Raw genomic sequence first — 25,273 nt, 5'->3', positions numbered from 1 at the left:
AAATAATGCTTACAAGTAAATGGGAAAGCCAGGAGCAGTGGCACTTGCCGGTATTCCCAGGAACTCTGAGGCTAAGGTGGGGGATCTCAAATTCAAGGCTGGCCTGGGCAACTCAGAGACCTCATCTCAAAAAACAAAGTAGATGGGAGTCCCTTATGTAGATATGATTCTGAAGTTGACTCACTATTTTAAAATGTAAAAATTTACAGTGTTTCTGAGGGTTTGCTTTTGTTGGAAACAAAAACAGGAAATTTTGTCTACATACTGTATATGGCTTGGCATAGTGGTGCATACCTATAACCCTAATCCCAACACTCTGAGAGACTGAGGCAGGAGGACTGTAAGTTTCAGCATAGTCATGCAACTCAGCAACTTACCACATTGTCTCAAAATTTAAAAAAAAATTAACAGAGCTGGGATGTAGCTCAGTACAAAGTCCCTGTGTTCAGTCCCTGGTACAAAAAAGAAACGAAATATAGTATACATTGATAAATTATTAAGATTCAATATATAAAATGTATACCACTTGACTATGCAGGCATCTGTCTAAGACATGTTCCAAGTGACAACTGGACATAATTAGTTATCACTAAGTAAAAACAACTTCATCCCACCACAACAGACTTCAATCTGTATCATACTCATTTCTTAAGCCTCAGTATGAGTCCCCCATGCAATGTTCAGCTATAAAGCACAGAAGCTACATGTGTTCTGGGCTTGTCCTTCGAGAGTTTGTGACATGAGCTGGGAAATCCACTGTGCACTATGCATGCCCATGAAGCTGGCACAGAGGTCCTGAACCAGGTGGGGTGGGCGAAGGCCAAGGCCAGCTTGAGCAGCCCTCAAGTCCCAAGAGCTTCCTGAACTAAGGAAAAATGCTGTGTATCCAAGCCGTCCAAGTTCTGGAAATCCCTCATGGTCCTTCAGTTTCTTGAAAACATTATAGCATGCTTGGGACAGTCCTACCTTATATCAGAAAGCTAAATTTTAGAAATGTAAGGTCTGAACACTTTGGAATTCCTAAAATCTGACTCCTCTAGCAGTTTGCATTTTGGATTTGATTAGAGAAATTAATTTATCGGGGTAGAGACTGCACCACACTTGAAAGGTGTTCTTTGTTGCTGTCTTTGTTGATACAAAAGAATGTTTTAAATTACAGGCTCTTAAGCAAAAACTGTACGAACTCAAATCTCAGCTCTACAACTTGTTTAACTGTGTATATTTTGGTTTCATTCCCTATGAAATAAAGATAGTAATTGTTTTTAAAAATGAAATACATGTCTTCATCTGTCCCTGCTGCTGTTACAGAACATCACAGATTGGGTAATTTACAGAGAAGATTTTTGCTCACTGTTCCGAGGACTGAGTCCAAGGCGGGCAGGGTGGATTTGAAGCCATGAGGGTGCTCTGTGCTGCTCCACCAGAGGCATGTGAGGAAGTCAAGGGGCAGTGCTACATCTGCCCCAGCAGGCAGCCCTCTATTTCCCTGGGACATGAGCTCCCCAGAAGGGTCAGGGACCCCTCCTCACCCCCCTGCCACTCTGCCCCTAATACCATGGCCAGGGGGCTCATCCCAACACAAGCTTTGGAGACAACAGGCAACACAGGAGGCAGCAACAATGAAAACAGGGAAAGTACTTTCCCACCTTGGCCTAGAGGCACTTCTAACCTGAGTTTCTCAAAACCCCAGGCCAGTACACTCCCAGTGCTCCTGCTGGCTCTAAATCTCCAGGATGGCTCCAGGGACCCGGCCACACCCCTCCAGCCCTGCCCTTACACCCTCACAGTTAATTACCTCTACTGTGGCAAAGTGAAACATCCCTGGGTGATGTGCAAGTATTTAGAACACAAAGGCCATCAACTTTTGTGCTGAGAAGTGATCAAACCATAGGAGAAGTTTCCTGACAGTCACAAGTCTCCCAGGAACTCAGTGAGAAACTGACCACGTTCACAGGCCATATTCCAGGTACATGGAAAAGTGTCTTTGGGGTTCACCAAGAGGAGCAGCTGTAACTTTCTCAGTGTGGACTTGAGGCCTTAGAGAACCACCACCTTAGAGAACACAGGTGTCTGGGGCTTGCCTTTGTAAGAGCTTTCTTGAGGCTTTTTTTGCTTTTGCAATGCAAGAAAGGATAGACCTAAGTTCAATATACCACTGAGGCACAATTATAAGCATAGCTAAACCAGAGGCTTGCTGGGTTTGAACAGGGCCTGGTAACTTTCTGCCATCAAAGTCAACCCAACAATGACAGTGATTATGATAGCTAATGTTTTCAGAATACGGACTACAGACCAGAGGCTGACAGTCCACCTTCCTGACCGCTCTGTGAAGTGGCACTAGTGCATTTCCCACTTGATCTGCAGTAGAGGGTGCAGAGATTAAAAGGCAAACAGTAAAGGACTCGCATTGGGCAGTCAGAACCCAAGCAGAACCAGAGCCCTCACCCTCTGTGTGCAGGCGCCTTCAGGGAATCCAGAGAATCCCCTGGGAGAGCTCTTGGTGCTGCACACAATGGGTTATTTTACTCCTTAATGATTCAGATTCATTCATTTGGTCAAAAACACTTCCCGAGCTCCCACTGTGACAAAAATCTGTGCCAGGAACTGTGGGGGCGTTAGCCAGGGAAAGAGACTGGGCCCTGCCCCCCCCTCCCCCGCCTTGGTAGCCCACAGTCTAGCAGGAAGATTGAAATTCAAACAACTGTATTTCACGGTAATCTGAGATCAGCAGTTAGAATTGATAATGCAATACGAGCATCAGTCTGAACTATTACCTTCCCTGAGACAGCTTTTACTATTTAGGCACCTACTGGGAAGTTAATTTAGCATTAAGGCTTAGCAAAGAAGCCTGCCTAGTCCTATGTTTTGAATCTGAAGGAAAAACCTACAAGTCCTTATTTAAATTCCAAGTGGTTTAGGACTTTCCGCTCAATAGCCCAAGGCACTAGAAACAGTCTTCCCCCCAACAAGGGCTGTAGGGTGCTGCTAGCCACTGGTAAGATGCAAAACTGTCTGCCCTGTCTATTCCAGGAGGCCACCAACGTGGAGCCCCTCCAAGGAGGTGTCCTGGGGAGCTGGTGGCATGGAGGCTGCATGGACTGGGCTCCCACATGGCATTACATGCCCTGCACAGACCCTGAGTCTTTTGGACCAGCATGCTGGGCCCCAGTGTATCATCAGGGACCAAGGAAGAAGATTGGCAATGGCCCACAATGCCAGCAAAGCCAGGGCATCTTCTGCAATAGGAGTAGGTGTGGGAGGACACAGCTCCCTCCCCACTTGCTGAGACCTGTTTCCCACAGAGAAAGGCTGTTTGCAGAATCACACAGATGAAACCAAGCCAAGTCCCTGCAGCAGCCTTTCAGTCTTCACATCCAGTTCCTGTGGACTTTGTGAGACTAAGAGAGTGAATAGTATGCTTGCTCCTCCCCACTGGATTTAGGTGTGATAGTCAACTGAGACACCTACCAGACTTCTGGTTGTGCCTGGCAAGGTTTCCAGAGACGACTCGCACACAGACCAGCAAACCAAGCCCTGATTATAGTTGGCACCATCTTGTAGGCTGGCAGCCAGATGGAATGAAAGGGGAAGGAGGAGGTCAACCTACACTTGCAAGGCTCCTTGCTGCTCAAGTCACTAGTGCATCTTTTGCTGCAGCCATCACCTAAGACCTCAGACTCCAGCTTCTTCATCCTCTCATGCACACTCACACAGCCCACTCTGCAGAGGCTTCAGTGTGTAGCCTCCCCCAGCACTGGACCCCAGTGCTCTGTGGCTTGCAGCTTTCTGCACCACCAGGCAGACCCAGGGTTCTCTGGCACATGGATGGCCACTGTGGGCTTTCTCAGCTCCCATCTGGACAGCCAAGCTAACCCATCCCCCTTCATGATGTTACCCATTCTGATTCTGAGAACCTGACCACCAACCCAAGCTTTTTTCTACAAGAGGAAATGTAATGGCAAACTTATAACTACTCCAAGATTGCCGCAAAGAGGTGCGTTTGGAATCAAGCAGGTCAAGCCCTAGCTGTGCTGCTCAGAAGCTATGTGACTCTGAGCAGCTTCACAGAGCTCTCTGCCTGCTGCCTTCATCTTTAACGTAAAGGTTTGCAAGAATTATACAAAACAATACATGTAAACCCTTGGCAAGGTAGCCCGACTGGTAAGTGGTGACATCAGCATGCAGGAGCCAACATCACTAGGACTCTCAGGATCCTTGTGGCTATTAATTCTGAGTTGGCTTCTCCGATTAAGCAGTGGTTGAGAAGTTGCAGGTGTTTAGTAAATGTGGTAAACACTTGCAGTTAGGCAGGCTATGTTCATGATACATACGGGTGACATCCAACCAGCATGAGGTCTTAGGAGCTCAAATTGAAGCACTGAGGTTTCCCAAAGAGTAAGGAATTCAGTCCAAGACTGTGACAGTGGAACCCTGGCTGACTATCCAGCATGCTGGCCTGCCCCACCCATCTCAGACTCAGCAGACTCCCACTAGTATGGGAGTCAATTCCTTGAGATACGCCATGCTGCTCTCTGACCCTCCCATCACTATCTCTCTCTGTTTCTGTGCACATATTATATATTGTAATATCTAATAATACATTAAAGAATGCATTCTACATAAAGCACATGCAGGTCACTCTTATTAGTCTGCTTCTCCAGAGAGGCCAGCTGGTATCACCATGCTGACTGTCCCCATCCACTGGCCACAACACCAGCCTCAAGCACAGCCCTGCAGAGCTGGCTGAGGAGGACATCAGCCTCCTAGCTGTCATCAGCAGAACGTCACGTCTGGCACTTCACAGTGGACGACGAGCATGGAGCAAACCAGCACCCATGCCTTTACTTTCTCAAGCTCGCCACAGCACAAGTTCCTGCTAATCATCCAGTCTGCATTTCTGAACTGTCTGCCTAAAGACCCATTTTCTTCAGGGCATTAAGTTACTGTGTTTTTCCTAATTGATTTGGAGGGGATGTGTTTGATTTTAAGCAACACACAAAGAAAACCGATTGGTCCTTCCCTAACTAATAGGTATTGACAGCTAAAATTATAAGCCCAGACTCCAGGTATAGAAACTGATTTGGGTAGAGGAAGAAGCTGAAAGCCACGCTTTCCCCAGTGATGCAGAGCAAGTTCCCACATGTTCAGCATGTCTGCTGCCTTCCTGCTCCACCAGCACGCTGGGAAAGGTTCTATGTTCACTCTTATTTATTGCCCATTACTATGGGGCCAGGTTCTGTGCTAAGCACTTCATGTATTTTCTGTTCATCACCCTTTCCCACAATCCCCCTTTCTCCTCAGAAAACACTGACAGGGCAGCATGTTCACGGAATGGAAGCGATGGAAGTTACATATCTGAGATGAACTGGGAGTGGAAGGAAGCCCTGCCAACTGCCTCTTAAAAGCTGCAGCATCTGCTACCTAAAAATAGCCATTCACAGAGCTCAAGGAAAGAATCTGCTCTTCTCTTTCAAACTCCAGCCTGAGAAATCTATTTCGATGAATCAGTCCACCAGCTATTGATTAGCTCCTCTCTTTAGCCGCCCTAATGGCAGCAGAACATACGAACCAGCTTCACAGGCACCAGACGGAAGGACCCCTGCCCAGCAGGTGTCCAGCCCTAGCAGAAGTTCTGACCCAGATCCTGAAGCCTGGCGAAAGCACATCTGCCCCTTCATCCATGTCTCCAATGCTTCAGCCAGTGTCTGCTGACTGCAATGGGGACCACTGGGCAGGCACTGCCCTCAGGATATAGAGGAAAAAAACAGGATGGACACTGGCACCCTGGGAGAATCAACACCTCCTCTCCTCCAGGGCTCCCTGTGGAGAAGGCAGCCCCTCTGAGCATCTCCCAGTCACAGGCTCCCTTCCCCTACCCTGTGAAGCACCCTCCTGGCTCCTTGGCCAAAAGCAAGCCAACTTTCTGTCTCGATTTCTAGTCTGCTCCTTCCCAGAACAAAGATGACTAGAACACTTGTTGCCAACACAGTAATCACAAGTCCAGCTTCCAAACAAAAACCAGCCATACCACAGCTCCACTGTCTCCCAACCTTCACATGGCCTCAGCTCCCAGATCATGAGGAAAAATGCTTCCTCTGCCTTCCTTATGGGCCTTTTCTTCAACATTTACTATGCCAACCATTAATAATCATCCTGGCTAACACATTCCAGGCACAGTGCCACAAATCTAGTGTTACTATTTCATTTAAACCTGCTCCATAGCCCTGGAAAGTGGGTGTTCTTACTCTCACTTTGCAGGTGATAAAACAAAAGCTCACAGAGTTTAAAGTAATGAGCCTAAGGTCACATGGGTAGTATACTAAGTGAGACCAAAATCTGACCACCATCTACCTGATTCATCTCTCTCTCTGGTAGAAATTACAGATTGAAACACATGCTTTCTGGAAGGAGAGGTTAAATGGACACCATAACTCTCTGTCTCACCTGTGACTGTCTTCACTAGGTTCCACACAAACAACCATTGGCCCTGCAGGCAGCCAGGCCTCAAGAACACAGAGCTCAGCCATGCAGCCTTCCACAAACCAAGGTTGCTCCGCCATCTGGGTACAAAGCACACAACCAACTTCCAACTGCCCCTCCAGCTCTCCCACAGTGTCCTCTCACATGTGCTGATAGCCAGCTGAACCTGCGTTATTTTCCTGAATGTGCCATACTTTCAGCTTCTGCAAATTTCCAGCATTTGCTTCCTCTGCCTAAAAACATTCTTCCCTATAGCCTTTGCATACGTGTGTGTGCACACGCACACACGTGCACACATTCTCCTCCTCCCTTCCACATAAGTCCATGCAGCATGTGCTCCGATGCCTTTCCCAACCATGCTTATTTGTTGCCACCATGGTTTTCCATTCCAATAGTGAGACCTCTCACGTGCCCATACCTTACACCAGCCTGACAGGATGAAGGCTCAGAACAAAGCTTATCCCACAAGCTGATAAATGGACAAGGAGATGGAAAAGCCTTGCCTTGAGCACTCCCATCACCTCAATATATGTCTGAATTCAGGCTAGCACAAGATTGCACAAAGGCTACAGACTGGTGCAGACAACCAACACTTCTTCCAGTCATAGTCTGTTCTACCCCTCTGGGAACCACATCTGGAGCAAACCAACCTTCCACATCATAGACTGCAGTAAACCTGCCCTACTTCTCCTCAGTGGAAGTGTTCGGACTGAGACATGATGAGTTGAGAGATGTTCAAAGAAAGTCATCAGTCTCAAGGAATCATAAAAGACAAGTACAGGTAAAGGGTGCTTCTGATGGCAGATTACATGATCCATCTCAGCTTAATGAGGATATTAATAACCCATACATTGAAAGCCCAGTGGTGGGGTCAGTGACAGGCATGTGGCACTTACCTCTGCACTCTGTTGTCCTCAGCATCATGACAGCCAAGGTTGGTTCCTTCCATGGTCATGAGGTGGCTGCCTGTAGCAGCCAGCAGCAAATGACTATTCCTTTTATGAAATCTATTGAGGGAAGAAATACCTCTTCCTCCCCATTTGTCATGGTTTATGTCTGTGTTCTCCAGGTCTCATGAGTTTGCATTGTACATTTGTGATTGGTTCATTGTATAGTGCTTGGATTGGTGGTGTCAGTGCTATACCCACATAGGAGTGGAGCCAGGATGTGATGTAATGGCTGGAAGAAGGTGTGTCTCGCTCTCTTGCTGGTTTCTGCTTTGCTGTTTGCAGCCGCTGTGAAGTGCAGCCCTGCCATGCCACCCTGCCTTGGAGCCAACTGAGTGTGGACTGAAACCTCCAAAAACTGTAAGAAATAAACCTTTCCTTTCCCAACTTAGTGCATTAGGTATTTTGTCTCAGCGACGAGTAAAAAGTAACTAAGACACCATTGGATGTCAGTCAGTCCCTCTCTCATCAGCCTGATGAGGCCATCTTGAGGCCCCACTCATCCCAACGCCAACAACCCTCTCTTGGCCCCCAGTCCAGAAGAGGGCCATGAACTGACTGGTTGGCAGCAGTGGAGGAAGTGGATGCCTTAGGTCTAAGAACCAAGGCTGTAGAGAACAAAATATCCAGTGCCAATGACAGAAGGGAAAGAATGCACTTACTTCCACCTGACACAATTATAGTTTTCTCCCTTGTAGCTGGCCCTGAAATGCCACATGTAAATATACTACATCGCTGTTGAACGTGTGTTGTATTTCTTTTTGTTGATTCCAGCTTCTCTTCAAGTTAATCATCATCTTCTGCAGGCATGCTTACGTTGAGTCAGCACTTCACATTTTGAGGTACACCGCTTGCAGGGGCTGTGGAAAGCACCTCACTCAATGCTCCCCAGAGGAAACACAAATGACACCAAGAACACAAGCCAACTGACTTCATTAATCTCCTTCATGCAAGGAGATCTTTGATAACATTTCTAAGCAAGCTCCTGGCACTTTATACCAGACAAGACCCCTGCTTCAGGTACAACCAAGCCTGGAGAGAGGAAAAAGAAAGTCATCACTGACAGCAGCCCTCTGCCACTTCCCTACTCCTCTAGGGGTCACATCTGTGTTTCTGGAACAGGAAACACAACTAGGCTTTTAGAAAAAGTATGCATTTCAACTTCCACCCCAGCAAAGAAAACCTGTGGAGTTAAACTGAGCTCACCTCTGCCAGATTTATCTGAATATGCCGAGACACAAAATTGGCTGGAGCTCCAAGAAGGATCTTAAAGCTCCTTCCTTTTTCTCTCTCTAATTTCCAGTACTGGGGATGGAGCCAGGACCTTGCACATGGAGGGCAAGTGCTCTGCCTTTGAACTGTCCCCTAACCAGGACCTGAACATCTAGACTCTTTCTGCAGGGCCTCCAGGACATAAATGCACATAAATTGCTAGGTGTAGGCCAGCACAGAAAAAAAGATAAAGTACTGCATGCTTTGGAAATAAACTTCATTTGATTCTTCAAAAGGTCTTTGGACTACTTTCAATGGATAGTCAGATATTAAGAAATCGAGGGAGCCTAGGGATCATGTATTTGAGATGACATCAAATTCTCTGAGATGTCACATAGATACATCCTCAGACATTTGCTGACCAGAATGCCTGTGAAAATCCAGAGATGATGCTTGACCCAGTGGAGCTGCTTCACAGATAGCAGAGCTATTCTCAGGTGTCCTCCCATGATTCTGTGTTCTCACCCCAACTCAAAATGCTGAGCGCCCTCTGTGGGTATAACTCCCACAGCCAGACCGGCCCTTGTGTCCCATGCCCCAAGTTCCAAAAATGCCTTCAACTAACACTTCTATTCTTCCCTGTGACTGATTAAGCTCTTAAATAAGGATAATCTCATTGGTTAGGGAAGTACTGATCAGATTAAGATGAATCTGTGATCAAATATCTAGCTCTTGGGGAGAATATGGCAGATAGATAACAGCAGCTATGGAGGCTCTCTGAGATACCCATCTTAGAATTCAGGAATGGTGTGGTATGAGGAGTCCTAAGCAAGGGAAGATATATCCTGCTGACCTAGGAATGAACTAAGCTGAGAGAAACCAACTGGAAATGTAATCCCGGTGCTATAACCAGAACAGATAAAATCTCAGCATGGAAGCTGGAACCCATGCCTCTGGAAGCCACGATTTGAATTTCCTCCCGCCGCTGCTGTGTCTGAGTCGGCACTGCAGGGACAGAGACACGCAAAAGCTCTGAGAGTGGGAATTGGCAAACAGAGTTGAGAGTGGGACTGGCGGGGAACCCTGCATCAACCTGCAGGGTTGATGAGAGGAACGGGGACCCTTCCATAGACTAAGAGGCTACAACAGAGAACATTCTGGAACCAGGCAGACTAGCCGGAACAGGACCCTGTAGTGACTTTAGTCGCATAGTCCCCTCTCAAGTGGGATTGGTGGGGAGCACTTGGCCCGGGTGACGCCACGGACTAAGACCCAGTAGGCTAGCCCAAGCCAGGTCCCAGAGCCTGGTGGTGCACCCTAACAATGAAGCCTTCAGTAGGTTGACCTAGGGGCAGGCCCAGCAGAGGCTGCCCAGGTCTGTATCTCCCTAGTACACCGCATGGGTGGGAACACCTAGCTGGCGGATTCAAACAAACTGTAACCAACAAAGAAAAAAACTGGGCCTCCTATATACATTTGTATGGAAGGAACAAAAAGTATGGGAAGAGGAAGCAACAAGAAAGGGTCCTCAGTCCCCAGTCCTGAGAACACTGATCCAGGAAAGATAAATGCAAAGGAGAATGAGGACAGAAAACATGCAATATCAGGCACGGCACCAATAGACATAAAGCAATATCTCCAGAGCCTCATAGATGAATTCAAAACTGAAGTATTTAACAAAATAAAGCAAGATATAAGTAGAATAGTTAGAGAAATGCTAAGCACCACCCAAGAAAAAACAGATGGTGGAATGGAAGAACAGAAAAATAAGGGAGAATTGTTTGATGGAGAAAATAGAGAAAATATAAACCCATGAAGCAGGTTCAAAGAGATTTCCAGGAAACTAAAAACTCTATCGAAAGCTGGCATAACAGCTTAAAAGAAACTAAGGATAGATTATCTGAACTGGAGGGCAGCCTTGTAATGTGGGAGCATGAAATCAAAAACTTCTTAAAAATAACAAGAAAACAAACAGCAATAATACTAAGGCTAGAAGATGATAAGAGGATCTATAACTTAAGAATTAAGAACATAAAAGAAGAAGTAGGGACACAAACAAATGAACTACAAAAGCTATTCACAGAAATAATCCAGGAGAATTTCCTTAATTTAGCAAAAGGTAAAGATACTCAGATGTATGAGCATTCAGGACCCCAGCCACCTACAACCCAAACAGAGCTATACCCAGGCATATAATAATCAAAATTCCAGAAATCTAATATAAGAACAGAATATTAAAAGTCATCAGAGACAAGAAATAGATCATTTACAAGGGAACACCCATTAGAATTACAGCAGACTTCTCAGCACAAACCATCAAATCACGAAGAGCGTGGGGGGAAATAATTCAAGCTTTGAAAGATAATAACCTCCAGCCAAGATTGATATATCCTGCACAACTGTCCCTAGAAATTGAGGGAAAAACAAGGTGCTTCCAGGATAAAGAGAAACTAGGGGAATTTGCAACCACCAGTTCAACTCTACAGAGAATACTGCAAGACATTCTAAAAATGAAAAATACCAAGATTCCAGAAACAGTGGCAGAGAGGCCACAATGAATGGAGCAGAAAGCGAAATGAAGAAGACAAACTGACAACTAATGACAGAAAAAGAGCTCAACAGAAATGAGGCAGAGAAGGTTGCATGGTAGAAACAGCTATTTTGGAGAAAACAAGACATCATAATAGCTAGTGCTGATTTAGTATCATCTTGTTTTGAAGTCCCATCAAGTTTTTGTTCTTCTGTCTCTATTGGTCTTAACATGTTGTATTTTATTGGATTTTATTATATGTGATAATATAAACAAAAACTTTTATAGACAAGGAGATTATACAGAAACTATTGTTCATTTTCTGATAGTTGGTTCTAAATACCCTGTAATACTGTCATTTTCTTGAATGGTTTTACATTATCTTGATATGTTTGATGTTACAGTACACAAAGTTATACTCAAAGATTTCAAGGAAAGAGACACCATGGTAACTACTTTTATGTCGGAATATCTTATGGTGAAACACTATTTTGCTTAAATGGTTATGTTTTTCCCTGCACTGTTTTGTTGTTATGCCCTCTTTTATCTCAATCTCCTTTTATTTATTATTTTTATCTTTTTAATTAAGGGAAAATAAATAAAAAATAGGATATTATAGTAACCCACTTTGATTTCCTGTTAACTTGATTTGAAACCCTGTATTGCTCTCACCATCTTGTTTTGACTGATTTTCCTCTATTCTGTTTTGCTTGATAGTACCAAGTTCGAAAGTATAGGCAACTACTGTGAAAACAATAAGATTCATTATGACGCCCATTCTGGTTGACTATTATCTTCTTTTGAAGTCCTGTAATGTCTCCAATGTTTTGGTTTTATTCTTTACTGTTTTGGTCAATTTTATATTGCAATATAAAATTGCAATGTAGGCAATTCTTTTTAAGATAGCAAGAGGCAATATGGTAACCATTGTTGATCACCTTGTATTATGTTTTTACATTATATATTATGTCCATTCTTTTGATTTGACTGACTCTGTTCTGTTATGTCACATTTGGTTTTACTCTCTTCAAAAAAAAAGTAATAAGAACTGTGGGAGTAATAAAACCCAAAATGTGTAATTGTCATTGTACAAAAGATAGGAAAAGAAAGTGCTCTAAAGGATATAACTGCATGTATATTTAAGTGTATAAGATAGATAACCATATTACTGAGTTTTGTTGGATCATTGAACAGAACTGTTTGCAGTCTCACTGTTTGAAAGTCCACTTTAGATGCTTTAATTTTGTAACCTGAACAACTATTTCTAAGATGATAATATGTAATCTATTAACTAGTGATTTCCTACTGTTTATTTTTTCTGAAATTCTGTATAACTTGTACCCTTTTTCTGTTTTTTTCTTTTTCTCCTTAAATAAAATTAAAAACAAAAAGAATCTAGCTCTCTATGCATTTGCCTCTCCTAAGCACACTTAGCACTATCCTTCCCTTAGAGCAGATATGCAGCGGATATCCATCTAATTTTGCTTAATTTTCACAAAATGATGTATATAAAGAAGAAATTTAACTCAAATCAACTTCCAAGTGGTAGAAATTGTTGAAGAAGATCACTGCACAGGAACAAGAAATGATGCTCCTCTTCCCATTTCCTTTAACCAAGGCTTTCGGGAACTGAACTATCTCTTGGCCTTTCTTCCTCAGCCACCATGGTAAGTGCCCCATCCAGGTATCCAGCAAGTGCCATCTCTCACACCCCCTTTGTGGTAAAGTACTGTGCCATGGAAATTTTTTTTAAAATACATTTTATATCATGTCCTTTTATTTGTTTGTCTAATAGCAACTCAAAAAGAAGACAATCCTCAGATCCCTAAATACAATGAACTAAGAAAAACAGTAGATGACAGTTTGGCTAAGAAATCTGCTACTGTCAGGCTGGGGATTTAGCTCAATGGCATAAGCGCCTGCCTGGCAAGCGCAAGGTCATGAGTTCGATCCCCAGTACCGCAAAAAAAAAAAAAAAAAAAAAAAAAAAAAAAGAAATCTGCCACTGTTGTTGTAATCCCAACGAAGTCCCAGAGCCAGCTCCCTCTGAGGCTCACTTGCACACACACGATGGGCAGTCACCATTGTCTTTGACAAACAGCGCTTCTGGGGATACTTCTCATCTGCCACTCTGGAAAAGAGTTTCTCCATCTGCAGCTCAGCTCAGGACACAGAAATAACAATTGGGTCTTATAGCATTGGACAAAACCAAATCTATCCATCAGCATCAGAGCTGCAAATGATCGGCTTTCTCAAGCCAGTGCAGGCACCAGCTCATTGCTTGTACTTCTCTAGGCATGAGGGAAGTAGTGTTCTCTAGGGAAGATCAATCCCAAAACCCCGCATCCCATGGGGCAAGAAATAAATGCCAAACATCAAGAAAAGCAGAAAAAAAAAGAATGTTGCCTTAAAACCACACTATGTAGAAGAGTAAGAAGAGGTACAAGACAGGTAAAACTGTAAAGAGAGTAAAACCACACCTGACTCTGAGAGTGGCTTACGTGGAGGCTGACTGTGGGTGTGTTCACACTTCCAAACACAGCCATGTGCAGGTAATTCCCTGCTGTATTTATTTCTTAGTTTATGCCAACTCAGTGTAGTACCAAAATAGAAATAAAACACGGAAAGAGTAAAGCCTTCTTCTTGTACCACCTCTAAACTCCTCCTGTATCCCCAGAAAAAAAAATAGTCAGGAAATCTGGGAACCATCAACAAATAAGGAAGACAAATTACCCCAAATGGAAGACTATTTGCAGCCTGTCAATCTGAGAGAGAACATGAGAGTATGTGTGTATGTTTGTGTGACACAGTATAAGAGAAGAAGAGAGACAAATAGAGCAACAGAAAGACAGATGGATAGACAATGGTGCACTGCAAATAACACCTGTTATGGCTCGTGTCTAGATGTCCCCCCAAAGCTTCACACTGTCATAGGTGGGGCTTTTCAGAGATGGCTGAATCCAGAGGGTGTGATTAATGATGTAATGCTGGCAGGCATTTGTGGTGGGATGCTAGGGTGCTGGCTGCCCCAGCGAGGCTACAAATGCTACCTGCCCTGAGGGCGGGTAGCCTAGGCAGAATAAAGGGGACAGAAAGAGGGCTGTGTTGTCACTTGCTTGCTGCTTCTTCACTATGTCCCTGCTTTGCTGCCTTCAGCCTGTTATGGACTGTTTCTCTTCTCTGCCACACCACCCGGCCTTGGACCAGCTGTGGACTGAAACCCCTACTATAAGCTACAATAAACCTTTCCTCCTTTAGCTTTGGGTGTCAGGTATTTTGCCTCAGCAATGAGAAAAGTCACTAAAAGAACACCTATTACACATTTAGGAAATATATAACATGTTTTATATTATAAATCCCCACAATCATTTAAAAAAGAAAAAGCAAAGGTCAAGATACTGAGCTGGTCATCCGTTTGCACATCTTCAGGAGCTCAGACCATATGTCTCTCCAGCCAGTGAGCAAGGAGCCCCCTACACCATGCTCCTGCCGAGCACACCTGACCTCAGGACACCTGACTCCAGACCTGTGTCAGGAGATACAAGCAGCTGCCAGGTAAAATCACCAGATACAGCTTTGCCACACAGTTGGTTCTGCCATGTGTCAGATTCACCACCCAATGCTATAAGCACTGATTCTATCTCCAGGGTGGACCAGCTTCTTTCACCTGGGCAGGGTACTCCCCACTCTAGATGACCCCGACACCTTGGGGACACCACACGCCCACCCCACCCCTGGCCCTGGCCCTGGCCCTGGCCTTGTACTGCAGGGCTCTGAGGGCACAGTGTCCAGGCCTGTTGCAGGGCCCAATGGGACATAGCCCCCAGGCAGCATCACAAAGGCTCCCACTGATCACATTGGGGCCTTCATTAGCACATTAAAGCTTCTCTGTGCTCCTCTGAGCCTCTCTGTCCCCCACTCAGCCTCTGTGCAGTCTTTCAGGGCTCCCAAAAGCCATTAACCCCTTCCCAAAGCCAATACCCTCCTCCTCAAGCCCAGGCCCATCAAGCCCAGCACTGCCAGGCTTAGCATACAGCTTGCCTGAAGCTGAGTCCTTCCAGGATGGACCATCCTTAAAAAGCAAATTAAATATATCCAGGAAAAGAAAAGGACAGAGGGGAGGAAGGAAGAAGATGGGACACTGAGGGCCCTTCACAGATAGGTTGGCTTCCCCTGAGGCTCTGACTGACTCACAAGACAGGACAAAGCAGTGACCCAGTGACGGAATGGAAGCCCACCGCATGCAAAGGACATGGGCAGCAGGTTTCACAGGCTCAAAAGCAGCACAAAGTCACAAAAACACAGCCCCTCCTTGGAACTTTGTGACCAGGCTAACAACAGTGGGATGCTTGGCTATGTTTTGAGTCTTCTCTCAATGTTTTCTCAGTTAAAAATCCCACACATTCATGGGAAGTGAGCTTGGGAGACAGTAACTGGCCTCTAATGAGAACACTTAAGTCCCAAGTTGTCCTCGCTGGGAGAAACCATAGGGCTCTCTCCAGGGAGCACTGCCCTCCAGGCCGTGCCCTTCTGTGACTCCACATGACTCACTCCCTTCCAGGATGATGGGATTGAGTCCTCTGAGCTCCCCGAACTGTCCCTTCTCCACCAGAAGCCACTGAGCCTGGCCAGCACTTCTTAAGGCCAAGTCTTTTCACCCAACAGCCCCACTACAGTGGTCAATTTGCACACACCATCCATGGGTGTGTTTGCATTCACTTTCAACACCCAGCACCACCAGCTGCTCTCCAAACTTCTTCTCTGGGCTCCAAGTGCCCTACTCCTGGGTCTGCATCGCACGCTGGCCTCCTGCTCTCCGGCTGGGTCCTCCACACCTGTGTGCTTGCAGAGGACTCCTGGGACCCCTCTGCCCTTCTGCACTTGGCCTGCAGGCCCTCTCACCAAAACCCTCTGCTCCTGATTCCACTTCCAAGCTCTGAGCCTCCTCACACCCCAGCATTTCCAACAAAAGTGTCACCTGAACTTGCCAAAAGGAAGCTCTGGACTTCACCCAAAAACTGCTCCTCTCTGGTCTTTCTCTCTTAGAAAATGGCACATCATCCAGCCAGCTGTTGGGGCCCAAACCATTGGGAGCTGCTCTGTATTCTTCTTCAGGCCACCAGCTGCCCCAAGCACTCCACTCCAGTACACATCCCTCTGCCCACAGATGCTTCTCTCCTACTCCTCCCCACCAGGGCCAGGCAGGCTGAGGCATCCTTCGTCCCAGGGCCCACACTGCCATGCTGGCCGCCACTAGCTTAAGCTAGTGAAGCCTGAGCCTGAGCCCCACCCAGTCTCTGCTCCCCCGGAGCAGTGCCAGGAGCCCTGAGCGCCTCCCTCTCCACCGTGGTTCTGCTGTGTTCCCCCTCCCTGTTCGCCATGATGTCGCAGTCTGCACACCCTTCCTGCTGTCTTTCCTGGTCATTCTGAGAGCAGCTGCAATGCCACCTCTTCTGATCACCCAAGGTAAAATGCCACCAAACCTTAGCCCACACAGATCTCCACGTGGCCCAGGAAGCATCGCCCTGGGAACTTTCCACGTGCTGTCCTTGCCTCTTGTCCCTCCATACCCAGAGTGGCTCTGCCCTGCTCCCTGGAGCCCCGTCCACCAGGCGCCCGCTGGGAGCTCCGGGTTTGGCCCACGTAGTCCAAGCCATCTCCCTGCCTCGCGGTCCGAAGGCAGCGCCCTCCGCACACAGGATCACCCGGCACCCATGAACCAGCCGGAACAGAAGGAGACCGTGGGTCCTCAGCGAGTGAGATGTCTCCCCACGCAACAGCGGGGACACAGGTGGGAAGAGAGAGGGGCCCTGGGACCCCACTTCCTCCTCCAGGCTACTGCCTACGTCCTTGGCTCTGGGTGGCGCCACCCGCTGACAACCAGGCCTCCGCCTGCGGGCCATCCAGACACTGTGGTCCACGCGGGGCAGCTGGTGCCGTATGCAAGGCCACTACAGCCCAGGACCACTTGCGAAGGGGCGCACCCCAGAATCCACTCTGTGCTGCCCGCCCTGATGCCCGGCCACGAGGCCCTGTGCTCCGGGACGTCCCACGTAAAACCCGTTGTTTTCCCATTCACCCCAGACAATGCTCATGTAAAATACAACGAAAATCAATTATAAGAAGAATGAAGTGGCAGGAAGCAAAAGCCAAACACAAGACCTAGTTTTACACTGTGAAGCAAAAGACACAGTGCTCTGAGACACGCTGCAGACATGCGTTTCTGCCCTCCTGGGGTGCGGTCCATTGCCCGAGTCTGGCAGGGGTCCCCAGCACCCTGGGACAGACCTGCTGGCCAGCACCGGCCGCCGGGGCACACTGCGCAGCCTTTCCCTGCAGCACCAGCTTCAGCCTCTGGATGCAAAGGCATCAAACATCCGCGGTCTCCAGGGACCACCCCCCTTGCCTCAGAGTGGGCCCAGGACTCCTGCTCAGGCCACTCTCTGGTGGCACTGTTTCTGTGTCAGTAACGGGCCACGGTACCGGCGAGAAGGAAGTCTGCCGCTTGGCTCCCAACCTCTGGCCCCTCACACACACACACACACACACACACACACACACACACACACACCCGCCATGCTGTCCGGCTGCACGCTGAACCCTCCCTGCCATCTCTCTCCACCCACCTCCTTCCTCCCCTCCCCCTGCTCCGCTGCAGGCACCAGCATCCCGACAAGGGCCGCACCTGCTTTCCCTCCCCTGTGGTCTCATGAATGGGTGAGGGTGACCACATAAATTTGTTTCCCCATCTAGAAAAGAATTGTAACACCCTTGGTTATCAGGAGAATAATATAATGTATTGTTTTATAATACAACATGTTTTATGTGGAATTTATGGCCTGAGCTGTGGTCTAACTGCTAACTGTAAGTCCAGCACTCCTGCTACCTTCTACCAGGCCAGGCACCAGTGCCTCCAGCCCACCCCACCACCCGTCCTCAGGGTCATCTCCTATGGTCATTCTCCCCCACTGGCACAGGCACACGCTGTGCCCCTGCCCCGCAAAGTGGCCTGAAAGCTGACAGTGTGCAGGAGCTTTCTGAAAACCTTCTTTCCTTGAGATGTCAGTGACCTGTGAGGAGAACAAGAGTCAAATCTATTCTCCTTCTCTCCTAACACTGAAGTTCGAGGAGCGCGTTAAGAGCTGATCCCTGTCTTTGTTTTCTTTCTAAGTTCTAAGTGAAAGAAGTTCAATTGTATTCAACAGGAAAGGTCGCTGATGTGGTTGTCTGGTCCATTAAATGTGCCCCAGTGGAACCCAGCAGCGCAGGCTGTCGAGGAGAAAGGGCAGGATAGGGAGAGGACCCATCTTAGCAGGGGGAGGCAGTGCTCTGTGCTTTCTTAAGGTCACAGACGATCATACTTTGCAGCCCTAGCACCATAAATCTGGACATAATTAGCAGGATTTGCTTTTACAAATCTATTAAATGCTTATTCATTTCTGCCTAATTCTGCCTAATTATTGTTTAAAAAGGAGCTGTAGTAAGAATTGACAGCTTGCAGTCTCAGAACTGCAGGATGATGTTTATGGTGTATTTCTCAATCATCACAAAATCATCTAAGTAGATATTCCTCAGGAAAGTTTAGGATTTAAATTCAATAGAAAACAATATTTTAAAAAATAGTGTATGGAAACAAATTACATCCTTATGTCCACTGACTGAGATGAGACATTCTTCCAAGAAAACATTTTCTAAGGCACATCTATTTTTGTTTCCCTTGACATTTCCTGTGAAATTTCTTAACTCTTGTACATTCAAGCAGTCCCTATATAAGGCCAAAATATCAGACCAAGAAATTTAATATGGATTGCATATTAAGCACCTTATCTACACAATTCCAGGGTCTAGACATTCGGAAGCATCCGGTTAGGCATAATGTAGAACAATTGAGATTACGGATTACAACCCTAGATCCTAAACTGCCACACACATTCTGGGTGTCCAGTTAAATGCTGAGGTAATTTAGCCCAAGAATAACACTTTGTCACCAATGCCTCTGCAAGCATGCTTCAGAACAAACACATCTCCCCGCTACAGTTAAGGGCTACACCAAATACGGAGTTTCCCGTGTTTACTGAAGTCTGACTTCCTCATCACACTTTTCTAGATGCACAATCTAGAAGTAACATTCTTGAGCAGTGGACAGTGAATGTTCATTGTTCTGAACCCAAAGGAACAAAAACTCTAACCAAAAACCTGGTGATGGTACTTTCACATTCTGAATTTCACTTTTATGAGAAATAGCAACTAAATAATAAATCACCTCACATTAAGTAACTTTAGAACCACATGGGCAGCCAGCTCAATTTCCTGTACTGTCTACATCTACAGAAGTGTATGGTAAAAACAGAACCTACTATGATGGCCTCAAGGTGCTGAAGAATTCTGAGAAAGTAAGAAGTCAAAGAAAAATTACACAAAACATGTCTATTTGACTACACATTCATTATTTGGAAAGGCATCGTCTTTTGTCATGGGAATATTCTTTACAATGAACATTCATTTCTCCAAATCCTGTGTACAAATAGGAGTCCTAGAAGATCTTTTATTTCACTGCTGTAATTTTGTTCTTCTAGTAAAAAATAAATGTATCCTTCAGACATTCTTTATTTACTACTGATCCTAGAAATGTCTGTTTTCAGTCACACCACCCAGCTCCATGTGGAATATTTTGTATTAATTATCCTCATTACCAGATGATCTTCATCTTTTCATTCTGACATCTGCTACAAGGAGCAGTTTGGAGCTCCCTGTCAACTACTTCACAAAGGCCTTCTCACTTGTGAAGGAGGCTCCCGATGATAGTAGGACTTCATCAGCTAATCTCATCAGCTAATTCTCAGCTAGGCACAGCGGGCTTGCTGGCAGCAGCCCACTGGTTCACAATGTTCTGTCCACGTTAGAAATGACTCAAAAAGGCTATGCAGGCATCTTGACCCACCTTACATGGTACCTTTCCCACTTAGACATCGATTTTCCGAGCCTTTGCTAGCAATTTCCAGCATATCATCCTCTATGCGCCTTGATTCACAACTCAAAAAAGCTCTAGAAATTCAAAATTAATAAATCTAAATCTAAGTTGAAAATGCTTTATCAATCAAATAATGATTAAACATCACTACTACAGGACTCAAAAGAGTAAAAACTTTCTTCACAACAGAAGACAATTAAATATGTGTCTCTCCGGGAAGAAACTAGATGGACACTTGAAATTCCTGGTTATTTTTGTGAAGAAATGAAAATGATATTCAAGTAGGAAAAGATAAAAAAGAACACACATGCAAAGCACAAAATAAGTAACATTTATTATTCTAGAACACTTTATCAACAAATTTGAAAGAAAAATCTTTCAGCATTTTAGTGTGTAGCTCAGTGTCTGCTCTTACATGTTTAGAAAAATGTACTTGACCAGCACTTCCTGTGCAAGGATCATCAACTGCAGACCAAGAAGCATTTTCTTTTGTTGTATCCTGCTTGCCTGTGGCAGGATAATAAATACTATTCCACTCTTAAAAAAAAATGAAGAACAGTTTGCCAAATATTTTCCTTGTCCGAATCAATGCATTGTTTTGCATCTTTGCACTTCTTGCATCCCAGTGCCAAAACAATTGGGAGTGAAACAGGAAAGAATACTATCACACATCCTATTCACTGGTTTAAAAAAGAATCATCTAGCGCCTCCTCTTCCACCAAGCCTTGAATGCCAGGACATTCCAGCCTAGCTACCTCACAGTGGGCAGCCAGCAGTGACACAGCCCAGCTGGCAGGCCACATGCAGCAGACTAGCTCCATAGCCTTCGGGGCCAAGGATGTGGGACTCAAAGAAACAGCACAGCACAGAGAAGTCAAGCTGACTTTATTAATGTAACACTTGACTTTCACTCCAGCTTTTAGGAAGCAAGTACCTTGTATTGATTATCACTTGATGTTTCTCTCTACCACTGTCCACAGGTGAACAGGATCTCGGTACTATGTGTTTACCCTTCTGCCTCTGCGTTGACAGGTGGTTGTGACCAGCAGCTGGACAGCTCACCACTAGGCTTGCCTCCTCAGCCTAACACCCTGATCCCACGGTACTGTCCTGACCCCAGAGCTGCTCCTTTGGCCCAAAAGGATGGCAAGAGCTGAGGGTAGGGCCACATCCTGTCCACTGACATAGAGGTGACTGCTGAGCTCACTGTCCCAGAAGTCACCAGCTGGTTATGTGCATGACAAACAGCAGGCAGGTGTTTTTACATTGGTCCCTAACTTCTGGACTTGGAACTACTTCTAAGAACTGAGTTGCTGCATGCCAGGGATGGTAGAAGAAAAGAAACTAAAGACTGGGGGATTGGATGATACAAGGGAAAGAAGCAGAAGCATTAAGGCAGGAAGAGGAGGAAAAAGAGGGGAAAAGAGGAAACAAAATGTGAGCAGAACTAGAGGATCTGGACAATGAGCAAAGATGCTCACATGAGGCCTTCAGCCACTGCTGTCCACACTAGAAGGCCATGGAATTCATGCCAGTGGTAAGCGCCTCCCCACAACTTCTGCTACCCGTGACCCCACACCCCTGCTGAAGCTCTCTGGCCTGGCAGCCACCCAAACCAAGTTCATGGCAGGCTTAAGAAAGTTCCAAAAAGACTTCTGAAATATATCCTGATTGTCCTCAGTCTTCTTAGTAAAGATCTTCTCTCAGGAGATATATTTTCTCCTGTCCTTTAAAGATAATGAAAAGCCATTCATCCAACACAAAGTAGGATTCTGAAAATTCTGAATAACTTTAAAAGACATAAATAATAATTATTTTTAGTTTAAGTCCAAAGGCGATAACCCCAGGTCCCCTCATGTACAGAGTGCAGATGAAATGGCAGCGACCCAGCCTAACTCTGAGTCCCTCCCTGGGTACCGGAAAGGACACACGTCACAGATCTCAAGGTCTGGGTCAAACCCAGCATCCTGCCCAGAGTGTCCCGCCAGACCGCACCAACTTCCCAGCCAACAAGGGCAAGGGGGACAAGCGAAAAGATGTAAAGCTTTCTATTTTTCAAGTGTCTCCTTCAGGATTATCCAATTCTCCAGACCAGAGTAGGGGAAATAAGGCAATTGTTGCTAAACATATTTCACAAATGAAAGGATATACATACACCAAGGACATGTGGCTGTGACACAAGCCACATGGCTGCCTGGGGACAAAGAAATGATGACCACTGAGGTCCCTCAGCCCACCTCAGTGCTCTCATCCTGGACTCTCAGACTCATTAGCGTCATGCATGATACATCAAGAAGCAACTGCCGGAGACTACACTACCTGAAAAATACTGGAGTTTTCCAGCCTGATGGGAAAATTAATAATTAAAAACATTCTGCTTAAAATTTTAAATTGCCATGCCCAGGCATGTGCAATTCAGAAACTACAGGTGTTACAAAGAATAGGGAGCCACATAACAAGTACTGACCCATCGCTTTGATTTATCCCACTTAATACCTTTTAGATGCAATCTTTGGAATGTGTTATCTTAAGGTGCAAATGACAGGGAAGAGGCTTCCTAACCCGCCTCACGCTTCCCTTGGTGAATCCTGTTGGGCAGCAGATGGAAGCTTGCACCAGCGTCCATTCTTAAGTTATTACGCACGCCAAATCTGCACCAGGGTTCGCAATGCTCTGAGCTGACACAATGAAGCCCTGCTCCCTAAACGAGGTTATTTCCCCAGCTCACGCTGTTCGCACTCGGCGCTCTCAGCACAGCTCGCAGCTCCCACGGTTGGTGTGGCTTCCTGGGGAATCTCTGCCACCCACGGTGCCGCTGGAGCACTGAGCTCACCGCCTCGGGAATCACGTACCCCCAGGGTTGGGAAGGTGTCCGTTGCCCCCGGGTCAAGCTGCCTACATGGCCAAGGTCCCTCTCGCATCCCCGCGAGGTGACAAGCGCAGAGCAGGACCTGCTCCGGATCCCAGGGTCCCCACCCTCGCCCCTATGCCCCTCCGATGCTCTGCACAGACCCAGCTGTGGCGGCGCCGGTGACGCCGGGGCTGGGCTGCACGGTTACCGCGTGCAGTCGCCGGCTTGGACCCCGGTGTCCCCGCGCCGGGCGAGCGTTCGTCTGGCCCTGGTCCCAGCCCCACCGGCCGAGCGGTGAGCGGCAGAAGCGGTCCCCGTGCGTCCCCAGGGCCGCCGCAGCCCCCGCCTCGCCCAACCGAGAGCAGAGCAGGTGCGAGAGGCGCAATGGCGCGGACCCTCCCGGGGTGGCCCGGGCCCTTGCGCCCGCGTCCCTGTCCCCGGCCCTGGTCCCGGCCCCGCTGTCCCGGCCCCTGCCCCGGCCCGCTCACCTGCTGAGCGCCCTGCGCAGCCGTTGGCGCACCCCTGCGCGCGGGGACGCGGACAGGCCGCGCTCGGCCGGCAGAGGCTCGATGGTGGTCACCACGGGGCCCGGCGCGGCGGGCGGCTCGGGCGGCGACATCGCGGTGCTCACTGCGCGGCCGGCCGCATGGTCGCCGCGGGGTGGGGGCGGGGCGGCGCGGACCCGGCTCCACGGTCCCTCGCTCCCCTCGCGCCGCTCCTCCTCGCGGTCCGGTCCGGCCCGGCTGCGCCCGCGAGGCGGCGGCGGAGGCGGCGGCGGCGGAGGAGGAGGAGGAGCCCGCCCCGCCTTCCTCGCCAGGCGCCGTCCGCGTCCCCGGAGCCGGGCCCGGAGCGAACCGAGCGGGCGGGGACCCGAGAGCCGAGTGCGCGCGGCTCCGCCGGGGGGCGCTGCGGGGTCGAGCCCAGCCCAGAGCCGGGATGGAGAGGACCCCAAGCCTGATGATAGGGAGTCTGAGCTGGACAGAGGGGACCCCAAGCTGAGACTGAGGGGACCCCGAACCGGGACTGAGGACCAGCACCAGGCAGAGGGGACTTGAGCCTGTCAGAGGAGACCCCGAGCCAGGACGGAAATGAACGTGGGGAGCCGGTGGGATCTGCACCCTGTCCGCAGGGAGGCGCTGCGGGAGCCCGGCCCGGCCCAGTTCTGACCCGCCGGACTGTAGGGAGCCGGACTGCAGGACCAAGAGTGAGCGGGTATACGCTCCGCTCCGCCAGGGGGCGCTGCGGGGATCCCTGCCCCTACTCTTCAGTCCTGATCCAAGTCCCCGAACCCGGACCAGGACCAGGCCACGTCCCGGAATCGAGTTTAGAGAGCAGGCGGTCGCCAAGCCCCGTCGCGGGGCGCTGCGGAGATCCCTGGCCACTCGGGTTGCGTCAGTGCTCCCCGCTGCGGTGACAGCGACCACTGGGCACTGAGCTCGGTGCCAGGGTCACAGTGGGCTGAGGACGCACCCTAGCGCGGAGGGGACCCTGGCAAGGCCACCCACCGTCCCGAGCACCACACCTGCACCACTGCGGGCCTGGGACAGAGGAGGAGGAACCGCTGCTCACCGAAGGGAACCGCAACCAAGCCACTTGCTCTCAGTGGCTGGGACGCGGACTGGGACACAGGGCGAGCGGGTGCCTCCAGCGCGAGGGACACTTCTCTCAGGGACCCGCATGGCACCTGCAACCAGCACCCAGCAGGGCTGCTTGTGCCTGTGCCTGCGATGAGACCCAGGGGTTCAGCACTCTTCGCGGAACGGTCTGGGGGCTCCCGGCTCCCCACCCTCGAAGGGGCTTCACCCGGATAGGACTACACCTGTATCAAAGGACACCGACTGCCTGGCAGGTTTTAAACCTAGTGCTCCAGCCCCAGTTAGTGCCTGACTCTGAGAGGAGAGAGGTTTTTTCAAATGTCCTTTGCCCAGATGGCAGGCATAGGATCTTGCAATGAGATGGAAGCATTTAAAATGTTACCCAAGCCTCTCAGGGTGGGGAAATGATCGCTCCCACTGGTTTGGTGGAGACAGTTGTTCACAGAAAAGCGTACTAAAGACCACCGCTGGATCCAAGGGCTCCCGAAACTGGCAAATAAAAATCGGTCCCAGGACTGCGCAAGAAGGAGGTGTTGGGGAGCAAGTAACACTCAAAAAGGCAGGCGCCAGAGCTTCTCAACCAGAAGGAGACCAGAGAGAAGTGGAGGAGAAAAGGAACGTGCGATCCCGTGTGCAGTTAACAAATCCTGTTTTTAGTAGAATATTCAGGTGAAAGGGTATTGGCAA

The 25,273-nt window shown here is 48.0% G+C and overlaps 1 protein-coding gene across 1 annotated transcript in view; it reads right to left on the bottom strand.

Moving 5' to 3' along the window:
- Positions 1-23,840, bottom strand: part of Slc35f1 (solute carrier family 35 member F1) — a 307,407-nt gene extending 283,567 nt beyond the window's left edge. Inside the window, exon 1 of the mRNA XM_003479721.4 lies at positions 23,480-23,840. Coding sequence (XP_003479769.2) covers positions 23,480-23,610 — 131 coding nt within the window. The 5' untranslated portion in view covers positions 23,611-23,840. The remainder of the gene's footprint in view (positions 1-23,479) is intronic.
- Between the last annotated feature and the right edge of the window lie 1,433 nt (positions 23,841-25,273).

The sequence above is a fragment of the Cavia porcellus genome, unplaced genomic scaffold (genome assembly GCF_034190915.1).
Source record: "Cavia porcellus strain 051 isolate PalLab524CR breed Dunkin Hartley unplaced genomic scaffold, mCavPor4.1 scaffold_24, whole genome shotgun sequence".
NCBI lineage: Eukaryota > Metazoa > Chordata > Mammalia > Rodentia > Caviidae > Cavia > Cavia porcellus.
This window is presented reverse-complemented; position numbering and strand designations above follow the sequence as displayed.